General features: G+C 32.9%; 2 protein-coding genes across 2 annotated transcripts in view; one reads left to right on the top strand and one right to left on the bottom strand.

Annotated features, from left to right (window-relative positions):
- Window positions 1-403, top strand: part of LOC123680540 (xanthine dehydrogenase) — a 26,975-nt gene extending 26,572 nt beyond the window's left edge. Inside the window, exon 12 of the mRNA XM_045618481.1 lies at window positions 102-403. Within this exon, the coding sequence (XP_045474437.1) occupies window positions 102-152 (51 nt within the window). The 3' untranslated portion in view covers window positions 153-403. The remainder of the gene's footprint in view (window positions 1-101) is intronic.
- LOC123680539 lies at window positions 258-12,954 on the bottom strand. Its single transcript, XM_045618480.1, has 5 exons — window positions 12,620-12,954; window positions 2,508-9,898; window positions 2,274-2,447; window positions 1,250-1,484; window positions 258-375 (listed from the first exon to the last, which is right to left on the bottom strand). The coding sequence occupies exons 1-5, from the start codon at window positions 12,840-12,842 to the stop codon at window positions 290-292; spliced, it is 8,109 nt and encodes a 2,702-aa protein (XP_045474436.1). The 5' UTR covers window positions 12,843-12,954; the 3' UTR covers window positions 258-289.

Below are 12,954 nucleotides of genomic sequence, written 5' to 3' on the forward strand. Positions count from 1 at the left end.
ACAAACCCGTAATTCAGCAAAAGGTTCCTTTTGATTAACTTCTGGCGCAAAATGCAATAATTTGTGGAATCATTAATACTAATAATAATAATTCTTTTCAGCTCAAATTACCTGACCCTGGTTCGTTCAAGCCTTGGAATATCGAAGTATAAAGACAGGACGATAGGACACCAATAGGAATTTTTTATATTAAAAAGTATAAATATCTGCTATTTTCTCTCGAGAAAGGATAAGTGTATGCGAAATTATATTATTAATTGATTAGTCAATTCAGATATTTTATTGTAATTTATTCTGATGATATGCCACAATTTTTCTCGAATTGTTCTAAATTGATATCTTGTGAATCTTGACCCATTAGGAATATAATTGCATCTGAAAATAATAAAGGGATATATAAGGACCTAGTTTACACTATTCTTAATCACTAATTCCTTCGAATATTGATATAAGTGGCAGATACTTGATTAAAATCATATAAATTGAATTAATATAGCCAAAAGCATCGATAATAATTTTATTAAGTAGGCTTTATTTGGTGAATATTCAACATAAATCTATTCTTACACTTCATCCTATAGCTATGCTATAATTCTTAATATTAAATTTCATACACAGTACCTACATATTTAAACATGTACATTAGAGATGAAGGAATATTTCTGAACAAAATAAAATGTTCAATTTGTAGTGTCAATGTAGTCTTGAATTTCTAATTAATATTATCAATTCCACTCAAACAGTATTAGAACTGCTATGAAAAGCCTCGGAAAAAGAACTCTTCATCTTTTATGTCAAATGCCGTGAAATATGCAAATTATAAGACTTTTTATAGAAGAAGAAAAACACAAACCAATTTCTATTCGCAGAGTATTTTTATTAATATAGAAGAAATAAGAGTGAATTCTATAGAATACCTTGAAGTCTTAGAGATTATGATCTCTATATCTCTATAGTAAAAAAAGAGTGTACCTATGCCACAAAATCTAACTACTTTTACTAGATCCTTCTACTCATATTGTCTTCTGAAGAATTTCATCTTTGCTTTTAAGACCTCCTTTAAAAAATCGTTCCGAAATTTTTCAATATTAATCCTATACTATTCAAATACATAATCGAATCATTCCTACTGCACCTATATACAAATCAACTTTTGCTCTGACATTTTTAGAAGTAATATTATTTTTAAAAACTAATTAAAAAAAATGATTAAATTTGATGGTAAAAAAAGATCTAGAACTTCAATTACCTTCTAATTGTGGTGTGGTCTCGATCAATCCTCTTCCAATGTAAATCGATAAAATATTGATATGTGTTTCAACCCCCATATGATATTTAGTGACCAAAATCTTCAATAGTTGAATTTTTTCATTGTCCAAAGTGGAATTCTTCTGTACAACCTCCCGATTCGCAATCATGTATACCTTCTCGAACATTTGTGCAACGTGATCCCTCAGTTTCTCTTCTAAACTTTTGTCACCATTCTAAAAATGAAATTCCAATAATGAGAATTAGACTCACGAACGACTTTTCTGTATTGCATTGTATTTTATTGATTAATCTGATTTTCATGTATTTACACCAAGGTCCTTGAAATTTCATGATTCTATAAGCATAATTATTGTTTTTTTCTCTCCTCCAGAACTATTTTTTTATGAATCACTGGTAGTTGAGAAGAATGTAGCAAGAAACTCTGATTCAATACTATATTTTTTGGTTTATTGTAGTTTTATCGTATCTGCTATGGTTTTTGAGAAAAAAATTAAAATGCTCAGGAAAATCCAAATTATTATGAACATCCAGTTAGTAACCTGTGATTAATAAATTAATTATACTTATTTAGCCAATCTGTAGCAAAGATTAATAAAGAATCGATAAACTGATATAAGCATCACTAAAAAGCAGGACTATGCAAGAAACACACTGTATCTCGAAAACGAAGCGTTTGCGAGCTATGTTTATGGGACTTTTTATTCTCGAAATTATCCAAGGAATCTCTCATTTTCCTTCGTAACTCCATTTTAGGAAAACTCAGTATAAGATAAGAATAATTGGTATAATTGTTATAAGCCAGGCTGCGTGCCTGGCTTCCAGGTGCTCGATAGAATGCCTCGTCAGTGGCGGGCATAACTTGTAACACTTTTCTGTTCATTCATATATGTACCTTATTATGTAGGTAAGTAATATAATAGTTTTTATGATTCAAAACTCAATAACAAAAATAATACAGATCCTCTATGAATCATCAGCCTAGTAATAAAAGGTCAACTCACATTTAAGAATGTGAAATCTCCTTTTGCCACCATATCTAGCATCTTCAAAAATCCTGCCAATTTTATTTTATCGCTTATGTGACGGTTAGATATCGTAGCTTTCACCATTGGTTCAAGATGACATTTGGCTTTGTATGCTAACTGCTGCAAATGCTCCGAATTCGTATTCTTGATCTGAAATTCAAAAGAATAAATTTTTAAATAGAAACAATATTAGCCAAAGAAATACTTCACCTCACTCATAGCTTCCAAATCTTCCAGGTCTTTGTAGAATGAACAGCAACTTTCAATCGTCATTGTTTTACTTTCGTTACTCACGCTTTGAGCTAGTTCTGAACCTCTTCCATTAGAAGGATTTTCAAACAGTGTTTCAGTGCTTTTCTTCTCCTTCCACCTGAAAAATCTACTGAAAATGCCCTTTTTCTTCTCTTTCTTCGCCTTCTTTCGAATATCTTTCATGAAAATAAGTTGTGTAGTCTCATCCGAATTTCTTATGGATTCAATCAATGAGGAAAAAAACTCCTCGTCTCTCATCAATTTCTTGATGAACTCAGCTTCCTTGTCGTAAAACGCTAAAAGGCTGTCAAAGAATTGTTTTTCTGATTGTTTTGTAACTTCACCTAAAGTCATAGCGTTGAGTACCTTATCCCTCGGTGAACAATTCAAGGAATCTTCTGATATATTAGAAGTCTGAGCGTTCTCAATCATATCATTCATAGGAACTTTACCCACAGAGTAAAAATTTAGATTCAATTTTGAATTCGATTCATGAGAACTTTTATTCATCAAGAGTTTCTGCCATTTCGAGTTAGATTTTTCGGGCTTCATATTTTCTTTGATACAAGTTACAGATTTGAAAGATTCGTTACTTTCTTTCTTGAAGGATTCCTTACTGTCGTCCATCTTATCACAAATCTCATCGGAAGCAAGTTCGTACCCATTCTCTAAATAATCTTCACTGCTGTCATCGTTCAAATTTTTATTTTTCAAGAGGCAATCCAAAGGAATTTCTTCATACTTCAAATCATCTTCGACATTATCGTAAGCATGACTTTGGTCCTTGACTTTTCTAGCGAATTTCTTACACTCAATGGCCATGATTTGATGAAAATTATTGAAAAATTCCTCATCAGATATATTCATGCACATACTAGCGCTTTCTTCCTCATTTTCTTCCACTAGTGTTTCATTGTCCGAGAGCATAACAGAACTGCTTTTCTTCGCACTGGATGGTCTCAATTTGAATAGTTCAACGACACTCTTTTTCAAAGTTGCTCCACTCTTCACTGATGATAGTTCGCAAGAATTAACACTTGCTTTTTCTGAAAGGTCGTGGTCTCTCAAAGTATCGGTGGTACAGTCGCCGCAATCATCAGGCTTACTTAATTTCGATAAAACATTTGCCGAATAGCATGCATTATTTTGTGCAACGAACTTTTGGTAATTATAAAATCCTCCCTCACGACTTATGGAAGAATATTCTGAAATTAGGTCACCATTTAATGTCGATTCCGTAGGCTCTTCTGGTATCATCTTAACCGATGGAAGGCTAATAACACTTCTGCTTCTGGTACTCATTTCGTCTTTTTGAGAAATGGAATCGATGGCTTCTTTAAGTTTATTGTTTTCAGATTCTACGTAATACTTTATCAAATCAGTATTTTGAGCTGATTCTAAAAGTTCAAAGTCATCATAGACGTGCGGGAACAGTAGTTGTATCCTCAGTTTAACAAGATCTTTTTGATTCCACCTGGAACTTTCAGCGATTGCAAGGTTATTCTTTGATTTTCCGGAAGAAAACCCTTTTGAGATTTTAGAGCAGCACTTCTTCTCGTCGTTAGTACTAATAATTGTTGTTCCGCTATGGTTAATCTCAGCTCCTTTAGTCAAATATCCACTATCATCAGCAGAATTCACTAAGAAGTCGCGTTCTTTAACTGTCGCCTCCGATTCTTGAGAGGTAATACTCGAACGAGCTGCACAATTGATCACGGTACTCTCACTTGAAATTGAATTGCCTAAAGATTCTCTATCATTCGAGTATTCGGTGTCTGTAGTTGAACATACGATAGATTTTTTATCAAATGTAACTTGTTTTTCACCCGGTTTCTGGTTTTCGAAAGACACGCGGAATTCGTTTTCTTTCAATTTATCAATTGACAATTTTGTCAAATTTTGACGTTCTAGACAAGGATCAATTTGGTCCAAAGAAATTTCGCTTTCATCCTCATTTTGTATGTTATCATTCAACTTCGTTATTATTTTGAGTCGCTTGCCTTTTTCCTTAGAAAATTCCTCAGAACATCTCAATGTTATTTTAGGCCGCGAAGTGATTTTTTTCGATGTTTTGTTAGAATTGAGTTTTTCCTTTTCAACTCTTTTCCGTCGTTTTCTTGTTACATTTGAAGGTTTTGTTTTTTTATTCGGTAATGAATATCTTGCATATAAAAGGTTTTCTTTGATCAATTCTTTAATTCTTTCACTTTTTGATGAAAAGTTACTGCATGTTTCTTCATCTTTTCTCATGATATCGTTCGTGTTTCCGAACTCATATTTTTTTTGTGCAACATTGTATTTACTCTCTTTCAACAAGCATGAAGGCTCTGTATATAAATCGGCCTCTCTCTCCATATTATGACAATACTTGTTTTCTTTAAGTAAACATGAAGGTTCAGTTGATAAATTCTTTTCTTCTCGCTCATATTGGTTTTCTTTCAAAAAACACGAAGGAGCCGTTGTGAGTGATTCTATACTTATTTTAGAATAATTTTCATCGAAATCTGTCGATAAAATACTCATGTTCTGATCGCTTTTAGATCTTCCGAGAACTACCGGATCGAATACTTCCGGTAAACATTGGTTATACACATTGCAATATCTCACTTCATAAATAAGTGGTAAATTTTTTGGCCCACTGCTTTCGCTGAGTGATCTTCTCTTGACATTTTTTCTTATCCTCGTATCGTACATCTTTCTCCTCTCGTATGAACTCTGACCAGCTGGTACTTTATAAGTTTTCGTTAATAACATTGTGGGAGCATTTTTATCATTGGTAGCAGAAGGAGCTTTACCTTGGCTACTTTGGGGTTTTTTCTGATTTTTTTTTACTACTGGTATTTGACTCTTTCTCGGAACTCCTGTGGTTTTTTCAATTTCAGATGTTTTATTTTGAGTACATACATTTAATTCGCTCATTACAACTGTTTCAGAATTTATTGTATTCCAATATAGGCATTTCTCTAAACTATTGTCCATTTCGTCTTGTTCTTTCTGATAAAACCAATCTGTAGATTCCAAATTCTCGTAACATTTTTCGTAATCATCTAGTTCTGTTTGTTCTTCCCGAGGTTCTTCCTTCTTTTTCTGCTGCTGTTCATGTGGGAAATTTTCAACGTTCTTTGGTATGTTAGATATTTTTTTAGGAATTTGGGATATTCTACTGGATCTAGGTTCAATCGAAACAGAATCAGTATGACTCTCATGATTGGGATTCAAAGGGATTTTTCCTTCCATGACTTGTTCATTTTTTTTTAAATCCGAGCTTACATTACGTTCCTCTAATGCTGTTTTTTTGATGGGTGTTGAATTTGGTGCAGGAATTTCAAAATAGTCATACGCTTTCGAAGGTGACGAATTGTCATTGGTTTGTGGTTGAGGCTGGGATGCTATTTTCTTCCCAAACTTCTTTCTCTCAGTTATTTCATTATTTTTGGAAGTTTGAGCCACCTTTCTCGGAGTTACTTTGGGTTCACGTTTTGGCTCTGGAGTTGGAGCTTGATGAGGGGAGGTATTATCTCTGATCAAATCGTTACTATTATTTTTCCTTTTTATATCCGATTGAGTTTGTTCAATGTCGTTTTCTTGCATACGCATTTTACGATCCGGAACTTCACTATCTTTTCGGGGGAATGAATCTACATATTCTTTTTCTTTGAATTGTTTAAAGTTGTTTTCAAACATCTTTGTCGGAAGAGTTTTTTGAGAAGATTTTGATGGAACTGCACAATCATTTTCAAGTGTAATATTCTCATCGTTGTTGTCGATTTGTTTTCTCAATCTCAACCCTTCATTTCTTGAGAGTGCTGGTTGATATATTGGGACTGACGAATTAGCATAATTTACAACTGACTCTTCTTCATCCTCAAGATTATCTTCGACAATCTCCTGAAGTCCCACAATTCGTCCATCATCTACTTTGTAACTCTTCATATTATCATAAGAAGGTTTAGAAGTTCCTTCATAGGACCTTTCATTGTTGCGTCTGGGAGAGAAACTACTCGACTCTTTAATAGAGCTTGTCCCACTCATATTTTGTTTTTGAGAGATCTGTTGCTTTTTCGCTGTTTCTTTGGTGTTAAATCTGACGTTTTCCATGTTTCGCTCAGTCGATTGTTCCTTTCTTATTGGATTCGGGTTAAAATCATCTTCTGATTTCTGGAAAACAGGTGGCCTTTCCGAGTCAATATAGTAATCATATTCATACTTTTGGTTAGAATTCCCTACATTACTAACATTAGATTTTTGTACTGGAAGCTTCGAGGATGGTTTATTAGAAACTCCTTGTTCTTCTGAACATGAAAATTCTCTCATTTTTTCAAATTCTTGTGAGTTCCTATTTATTTTTTCCGTTATTCTCGGACTGAACGGAAATTCTGACGTGCTTTCGATGTTACTGAAATTCAACATATTTTGATTGAGGAAAATTTCCGACTGCTGGTCATTGATCTTCAAATCGAAATTCTGATTGAAAATCGAATTTTCTGCTTTCGATCGGTTAGTACCTATACACTTGAATCTATCTTTGGGTGTCTCTAGATTATCGAAATAATCCTCATCTTCGTCGATAATCTCGGCTGAATAGTTTATATTAAGATCAGAAAAACTCTCTTTCGGTTGTTGCTCGATTTGATCATTATTATTCTTGAGGGAAATAGACTTATCTGAACATTGTAAACCGGAAAACTCGATCGGTAAAACTAATTTAACAACTTTCGGTTCGTCCGTTTGAATTTGTAACATCTCGTCATTGTCATCATTCTGTAATTTCTTCAAGTAATCACTGAGTTTACTTGCAATAAGTTCTTTCATTGATTTCTGCGACGTCTTACTTTGATCGCTAATCTTGGATTGAGCCTCCACTTTATAGTACTTAAGCAACCTCTCTAGTCTCTTATCTGAAGATGGGATTCGTTTCTCTGAAATGCTTTCATGTTTCATTTGAGGAGTAGACTGTGTTTTAATTGGATTAAGGCTATCTTCATTACCTGGTTCATCATCGAATTTAGTTGTTGGCGTTATTGCTACCACAGAAAGTATTTTGCATTCCAACTTATTGATTTTCGGTTTTTCCGATGGAAATTTGAATCTGCTTCTTACCTTCGACGTTTCAATCTTTTTAGGTGGTTCAATACCTTTAACAACAATTCCTAAAGTTTGCTCGCCATTCTCACAAGTTTTTCTGGACGCTTCTACTAAGTCTTCTCTAGATGTTTTCTTCTTTACATGAAAAACAGATCTTTTTTTATTCATACAGGGAGTTTTGAGAGAAGGTTCCCCCCTCAACAACTCAAGAACTTCTCCAAAATTATTATCGAGAATTGTAGATGTTCCCACGTCATAACAATGAACTTCTTTTGTAGGTTCCTCGTCAATCTTAATATTGCTGTGATGGTAATTACCATCATCCAATTTAGATAAGTACCTAGATGACCTTTGCCTAGAACGACTAAGTCTTGGTCTAGGCCTTGTTGGGAAGTCTCTCTTCATTGCTTTTTGGAACAATAATGTTCTTTCCTGCATATTTAGTACATCAGACATTTGTTTTTTATGTTCTGAAGGAAGTATCATTTGATTACGATCATAAGGAGAGCGGTCTTTTATTCTTTTATTTTTGCTTTCTGTGACATCTTTCTTGTTATATTTTTTCTCTATTGCGAGAGATATATTGTCTTGTTTCTTCGTTAGTTTCACTGTATTTGTATCTTCTTTCTCCTCAGGAGAATCTTTACTCTGATAGATACAAACAATTTCCTTATCTTTTACAGTTGAATCCAAGCTTGTTTCAGATTTGTATCTCTTCAGAATATGTTCCGTATCTTTCATTTGGCACTCATCGTGTTTCTGAAGAATTTCGTTCAAATTTTTCTGCTTATCTTTCACACACAAGCTGGCTGATCTTATTCTTTCAGATGATGGTTTTTTAATAACTTTCCTCTTATTCTTATACTTTTTGAGATCGTGATTTTTATGGTATCTTGATGATATTTCAAGTTCCTCTAAACCTAAATCCAATGGAATGAACTCTTTCCTGGCAAGTTTCTGCTCTTTTGTACCATCAATACTTCCTAGGGCATTATTTGGATTGAACTCGTGTTCATAATTCACTACATGTTCTTCCAAATATTTCTTGCCTCTACTATCACGCTTCACCTGAACTGGCAAATTTGCATCATTTTCTTTAGTGGTGAAGTAATATGTATCCTTTTGTTGTCCCTTAACTAATTTTTTCATGTATTTCTTCAGTGCTCTATATTCCTCATCGTTTTCTTTCTTTTTATGATCGTTAATTTTCTCTTTTTTCTTCTCCTTCTTTTTGAGTTTACTGTTTTCTTCTTTATTTACAATTGTTTGATAATAATTTTGAATCATTTTCTCATACTCATCAGGACTGGGCACATGTTTATTGAAATCATGTTCGTTATTCTGAGAATTTAAATTATTTCGATATTGTTGCTGGTGATATTCACCATAAAATTCGCGTTGTTGGTGGTGACGAATTTTTTTTTCTGCATCCCATTTGTTGTATTGGTGATGATCAAATTTTTCATCTTTCAAATTCATCGTCTGTTCATCTATTTGATCTAGTGTTACGAATTCAGGCATCTCAGGCTCATGATGATTTTTTTTCCTACTCTTCATTTTATCTTTATGTCTCTTTGGTGAATGTGGAGTGAGAAATTGTTGGTTCTGTACAATAAAATGTTTTCTGCTTTGATCAAATCCTGCGAGTGGTGGACACTGACCATAATACTTCATAAGGTATTCTTTATTTTTATCTATTCGAGGATCTTCCCTTCTTTCTGCACTTCTTGGTCTTTCAGGTTTCTTAGATATCTTTTGGTCAGAGGTGACATCTTTCGTAGGTATTTGATCGATACTTTGGCTTCTATGATGTTTTTTGGTTTCATTGTTTCTATCTTTTTTCATGTTGGATGAAATATTGATGTCTTTATTACAGTCGTTCAATATACACTGTAAGTCGTAATAATTCAACTCAGAAAATTCTTTCTTTCTATCTCTTCTATGATTCCTTTCTTTTCGTTCATCATCTTCTTTATTATTCATCATATAATATCCATAAGATGTTTCTTCCCTAAACTCCCTCTTTTTATTTTTTTTATCTTTTGCTTTCTTTTTATTTCTTTTCTCTGTATCTATATCTTGATGGTGTCGTATTGGCTTTTCTTGTTCTATATTTTCGATATCTCTTCCAAGAGGACTATCTTGATTATGACGACAAATTTTTGAAAGATCTGTAGGAGAGTAGTATTTCGCACTTCCTGAGTGGAAATGGGTATTTCCAGAGGGATTGAATGCACCATACATGCCAAGAGATTTGACTGATTCTGTAATAAAAAATTAAAGTCCTCATATTTCATCCTATTAGAAGGAAATAATTATTTAAATTATTTATAATCTCAAGATAAAATTATATTCGATTTTTGAGCACGGAACAGAACACTTTATTATTTTATTATGATTATGAAGAACTTGAAGGAACTTTCAGTAGATAAAATTATTTTTATACACGATTCTACCCAGCGTAAATGGTATAAACATCGATAAAATTCAACTAAATATATGCATTTCTTTCTGAAATGTTACCATTGGTGATTTTCAAAACTTCAATTTAGAACTTCCTCTCATTTTAAACGACGTTTAATTCTTTAGGAGAGTCTTAATTGAATTTTATCAAGCTTTCCCACCGTGAAAGTTTAGTTATGTACAAAATAGAGACGTGAATATTCTAATTTCTACTTTTAAATTATTCAAATTAATTTTTTTCAGTTATTCCTAGAATTATGAACAACAGAAAAAAACAAAAGTGAAACATTACAAATGTTGGAAATCTGAAGAAGCTACTATACACCAAACAATTGTTGTTTACATAATGAAATACATAAAGCGGCATTTTTTAAGCAATAGGTTATGGGCCCACACAAACAATGGTCATCTTATGCGAATGAAGATAAAAACCTAAGAATATTCAACATTCATTGGGTATATGTTCAGAAATATTGCTACTGTAAGAAAAAATCAGCCTTAGCGTTATAAAAACTTGAATATAAATTATTTAGAAACTGAATGAAAGTAAAACCCTTAGTTATGACATTATAATAATAATAATAAAGCACATTCATCCAAAAACCAACCTAAAATTGTAGAGTATGTGAAAAATCAACCATCAAAATGGAAAACTGCCAGTTTATCAAAATTTATACAAAAATATGAGTGTTTGAATTAGAATAGTTATTTGTTTTACTAGGCAGCAAAGTAGTAGATTAACTGCCGCGGCTGATAGCGGCAGCTAAGACAGTGAATTCATTTTGCCACCGAGTTGAAGAGAGAACATATAACTTTTTTCCGATTTTTATAATGGTATATGTAGGATATTGTATTTGCAAATCATTACAATTCCCAAAATATTTTTATTTTTCTTGAAGAGATAAATTAAAACAAAATTTTACAGAAATCGCAATTGTTGAAATGGTTGGTTGCTATGGAAATGTATACATATATCCATAATAATTATAAATTGACAATTTATAAAATCTTTTAATCGCATTGAGAATTATCATTTTGATGCCTGTGCAGAAAACTCAATACTTTCTGATTGATATATGTCTGCAAAGTTAATTATAATGAACTAAGTAAGAAGTAGATGCTTGTCGAAGCAACACTTGAAAATTAGGCAAAAACTGTACGAAAAAATGAGGGAAAGAAAGGTTAAGAAAGAGAGTGATAATAAAAGGATAAAAGGCGATTCAAAGTGTACATACAGATCGAATAAAACTGTATATATCAGCCTATTGATAATTTTTTAATTCTTGGTATGAAAAATTCAAGGAGACCATTGATTTGGCGTCAGTAACTTCAAAACAATAGTAGGTACATTCATGATTTTATATTCAAATTCCAGAAGAATATCGAAAAAAATTAACCTATATTTCCGTATCCATACATTCAACGGAATTTAGATTTTGGGTCGTGGTAAAAAAAAATTATTTCAATCTCATTAAAACCAAATAAATTTCGTGAAGAATTTTGGAAAAGAAATACCCAATATTTCAACTTTCACAGATCCGATCATGTTGATATTTTGCGTGAATATACAGAATAACAATTTCAAACTTCGTGCATAATTTTGTTTTCATTCAAGAGTTTCGAAAGTATTACCCTCCACACGCATTGACGTTTCGAAAGTAGTACTTTTCCAAAACCCCTGCTATTGACTTTCCGCATGCATATGCGTGCGGAAAGTAAATAGCATAGCTTTTTTCCGCACGCAAATATTAAAGAATCGCACCAATCATAAAATTTTGCCATGTCTCTATGCGCCAATCATAAAATTCAAACGTTTCTCTATGCGACTGAGCGCACAAAAATAAAACGTCAGTCGGTATCAAAACGAAAACTATCCCTGAAAGTGTTTCATTAACGCTAGTAGGAAAAATATTGTTCGTAACTCATGTGGAAATTGATACTTTTTCGCACTCGACTACAGTCTCTTGCGGAAAAAGTATCACTTTCCACACTTGTTAGGAAAATAACTATTTCAGAATCATAGAAAATTGGGATGAAATGTCGAAAAATAAAGGAAAGCACTGACGTGAAATCAGGAGATTTTGAGCACTAGTTACGGCCTTGGAGACCATAGAACTTCATATAGGTGGTCTTCGAGGGCTCAATTGGCGCATGAATGACGAGATCTCAAAAGCTCCTGATTTCACGTCAGTGCTTCCCTCATTTTCGAAACTCTATTTCAAATTTCACATTGAAAAAAGTCCAAAAAAATATGATACCACTCTCAAAAAACACTGAATTAAGGATCACAGTAGTTTTCTTGATTTTCATTCTTTCAAAATATAAATTTCGACTCTTATAGGCCTCTGACTACTGAAGTGTTCTATATTGCGTTCAAGTTCGGCAAGAATATCCTGCAGGGCAAAAACATGAACCACAGAAAAGTAGAGGGAAAGGTTAAAGAATCTCATCTTTCAGAAAAAAAAAAATTTCTCCGTTGGAATTTCGAGTCAATGAACTAAAGAATGAAAGTGACTACTCACCTCTGCTTGATTTACTGACTGTTGACAAAAAATCTTCATAAAAACTGTGGGCAAAGATAATGGTTTCACAGACAGTGGTTTGACTTCGAAAACTATGAATGGAAATAGATCGGACAAAATTATTTTGGGTACATATGTTTTCAATAACTTTATTCTCGTTCGTAGCACAATGATAGGTTAGTTGTTTTTCTGATATAGGTAAACCATCAACACATATTTCCATTACATTGTTTCAGTTTATGATCTAATAAACTGAAGTTTCACTGCACTCATCTTGTCTGTCAAAATCATGACAGGCAGTTGCTAGAGAGTTTCGTTTGCGACAATCGGCGAAT

Source organism: Harmonia axyridis, chromosome 5 (genome assembly GCF_914767665.1).
Source record: "Harmonia axyridis chromosome 5, icHarAxyr1.1, whole genome shotgun sequence".
NCBI classification, from domain to species: Eukaryota; Metazoa; Arthropoda; class Insecta; order Coleoptera; family Coccinellidae; genus Harmonia; species Harmonia axyridis.

Bases quoted from the DNA above. Each gene is read 5' to 3' on its own strand.
- LOC123680539 (XM_045618480.1), bottom strand. From the start codon at position 12,842: ATGGAAATATGTGTTGATGGTTTACCTATATCAGAAAAACAACTAACC. The intron at 2,448-2,507 runs GTGAAGTATTTC...TTTGAATTTCAG, and splicing joins ATTTGGAAGCTATGAGTGAG to ATCAAGAATACGAATTCGGA. The intron at 376-1,249 runs GTAATTGAAGTT...TATTATTTTCAG, and splicing joins GACCACACCACAATTAGAAG to ATGCAATTATATTCCTAATG.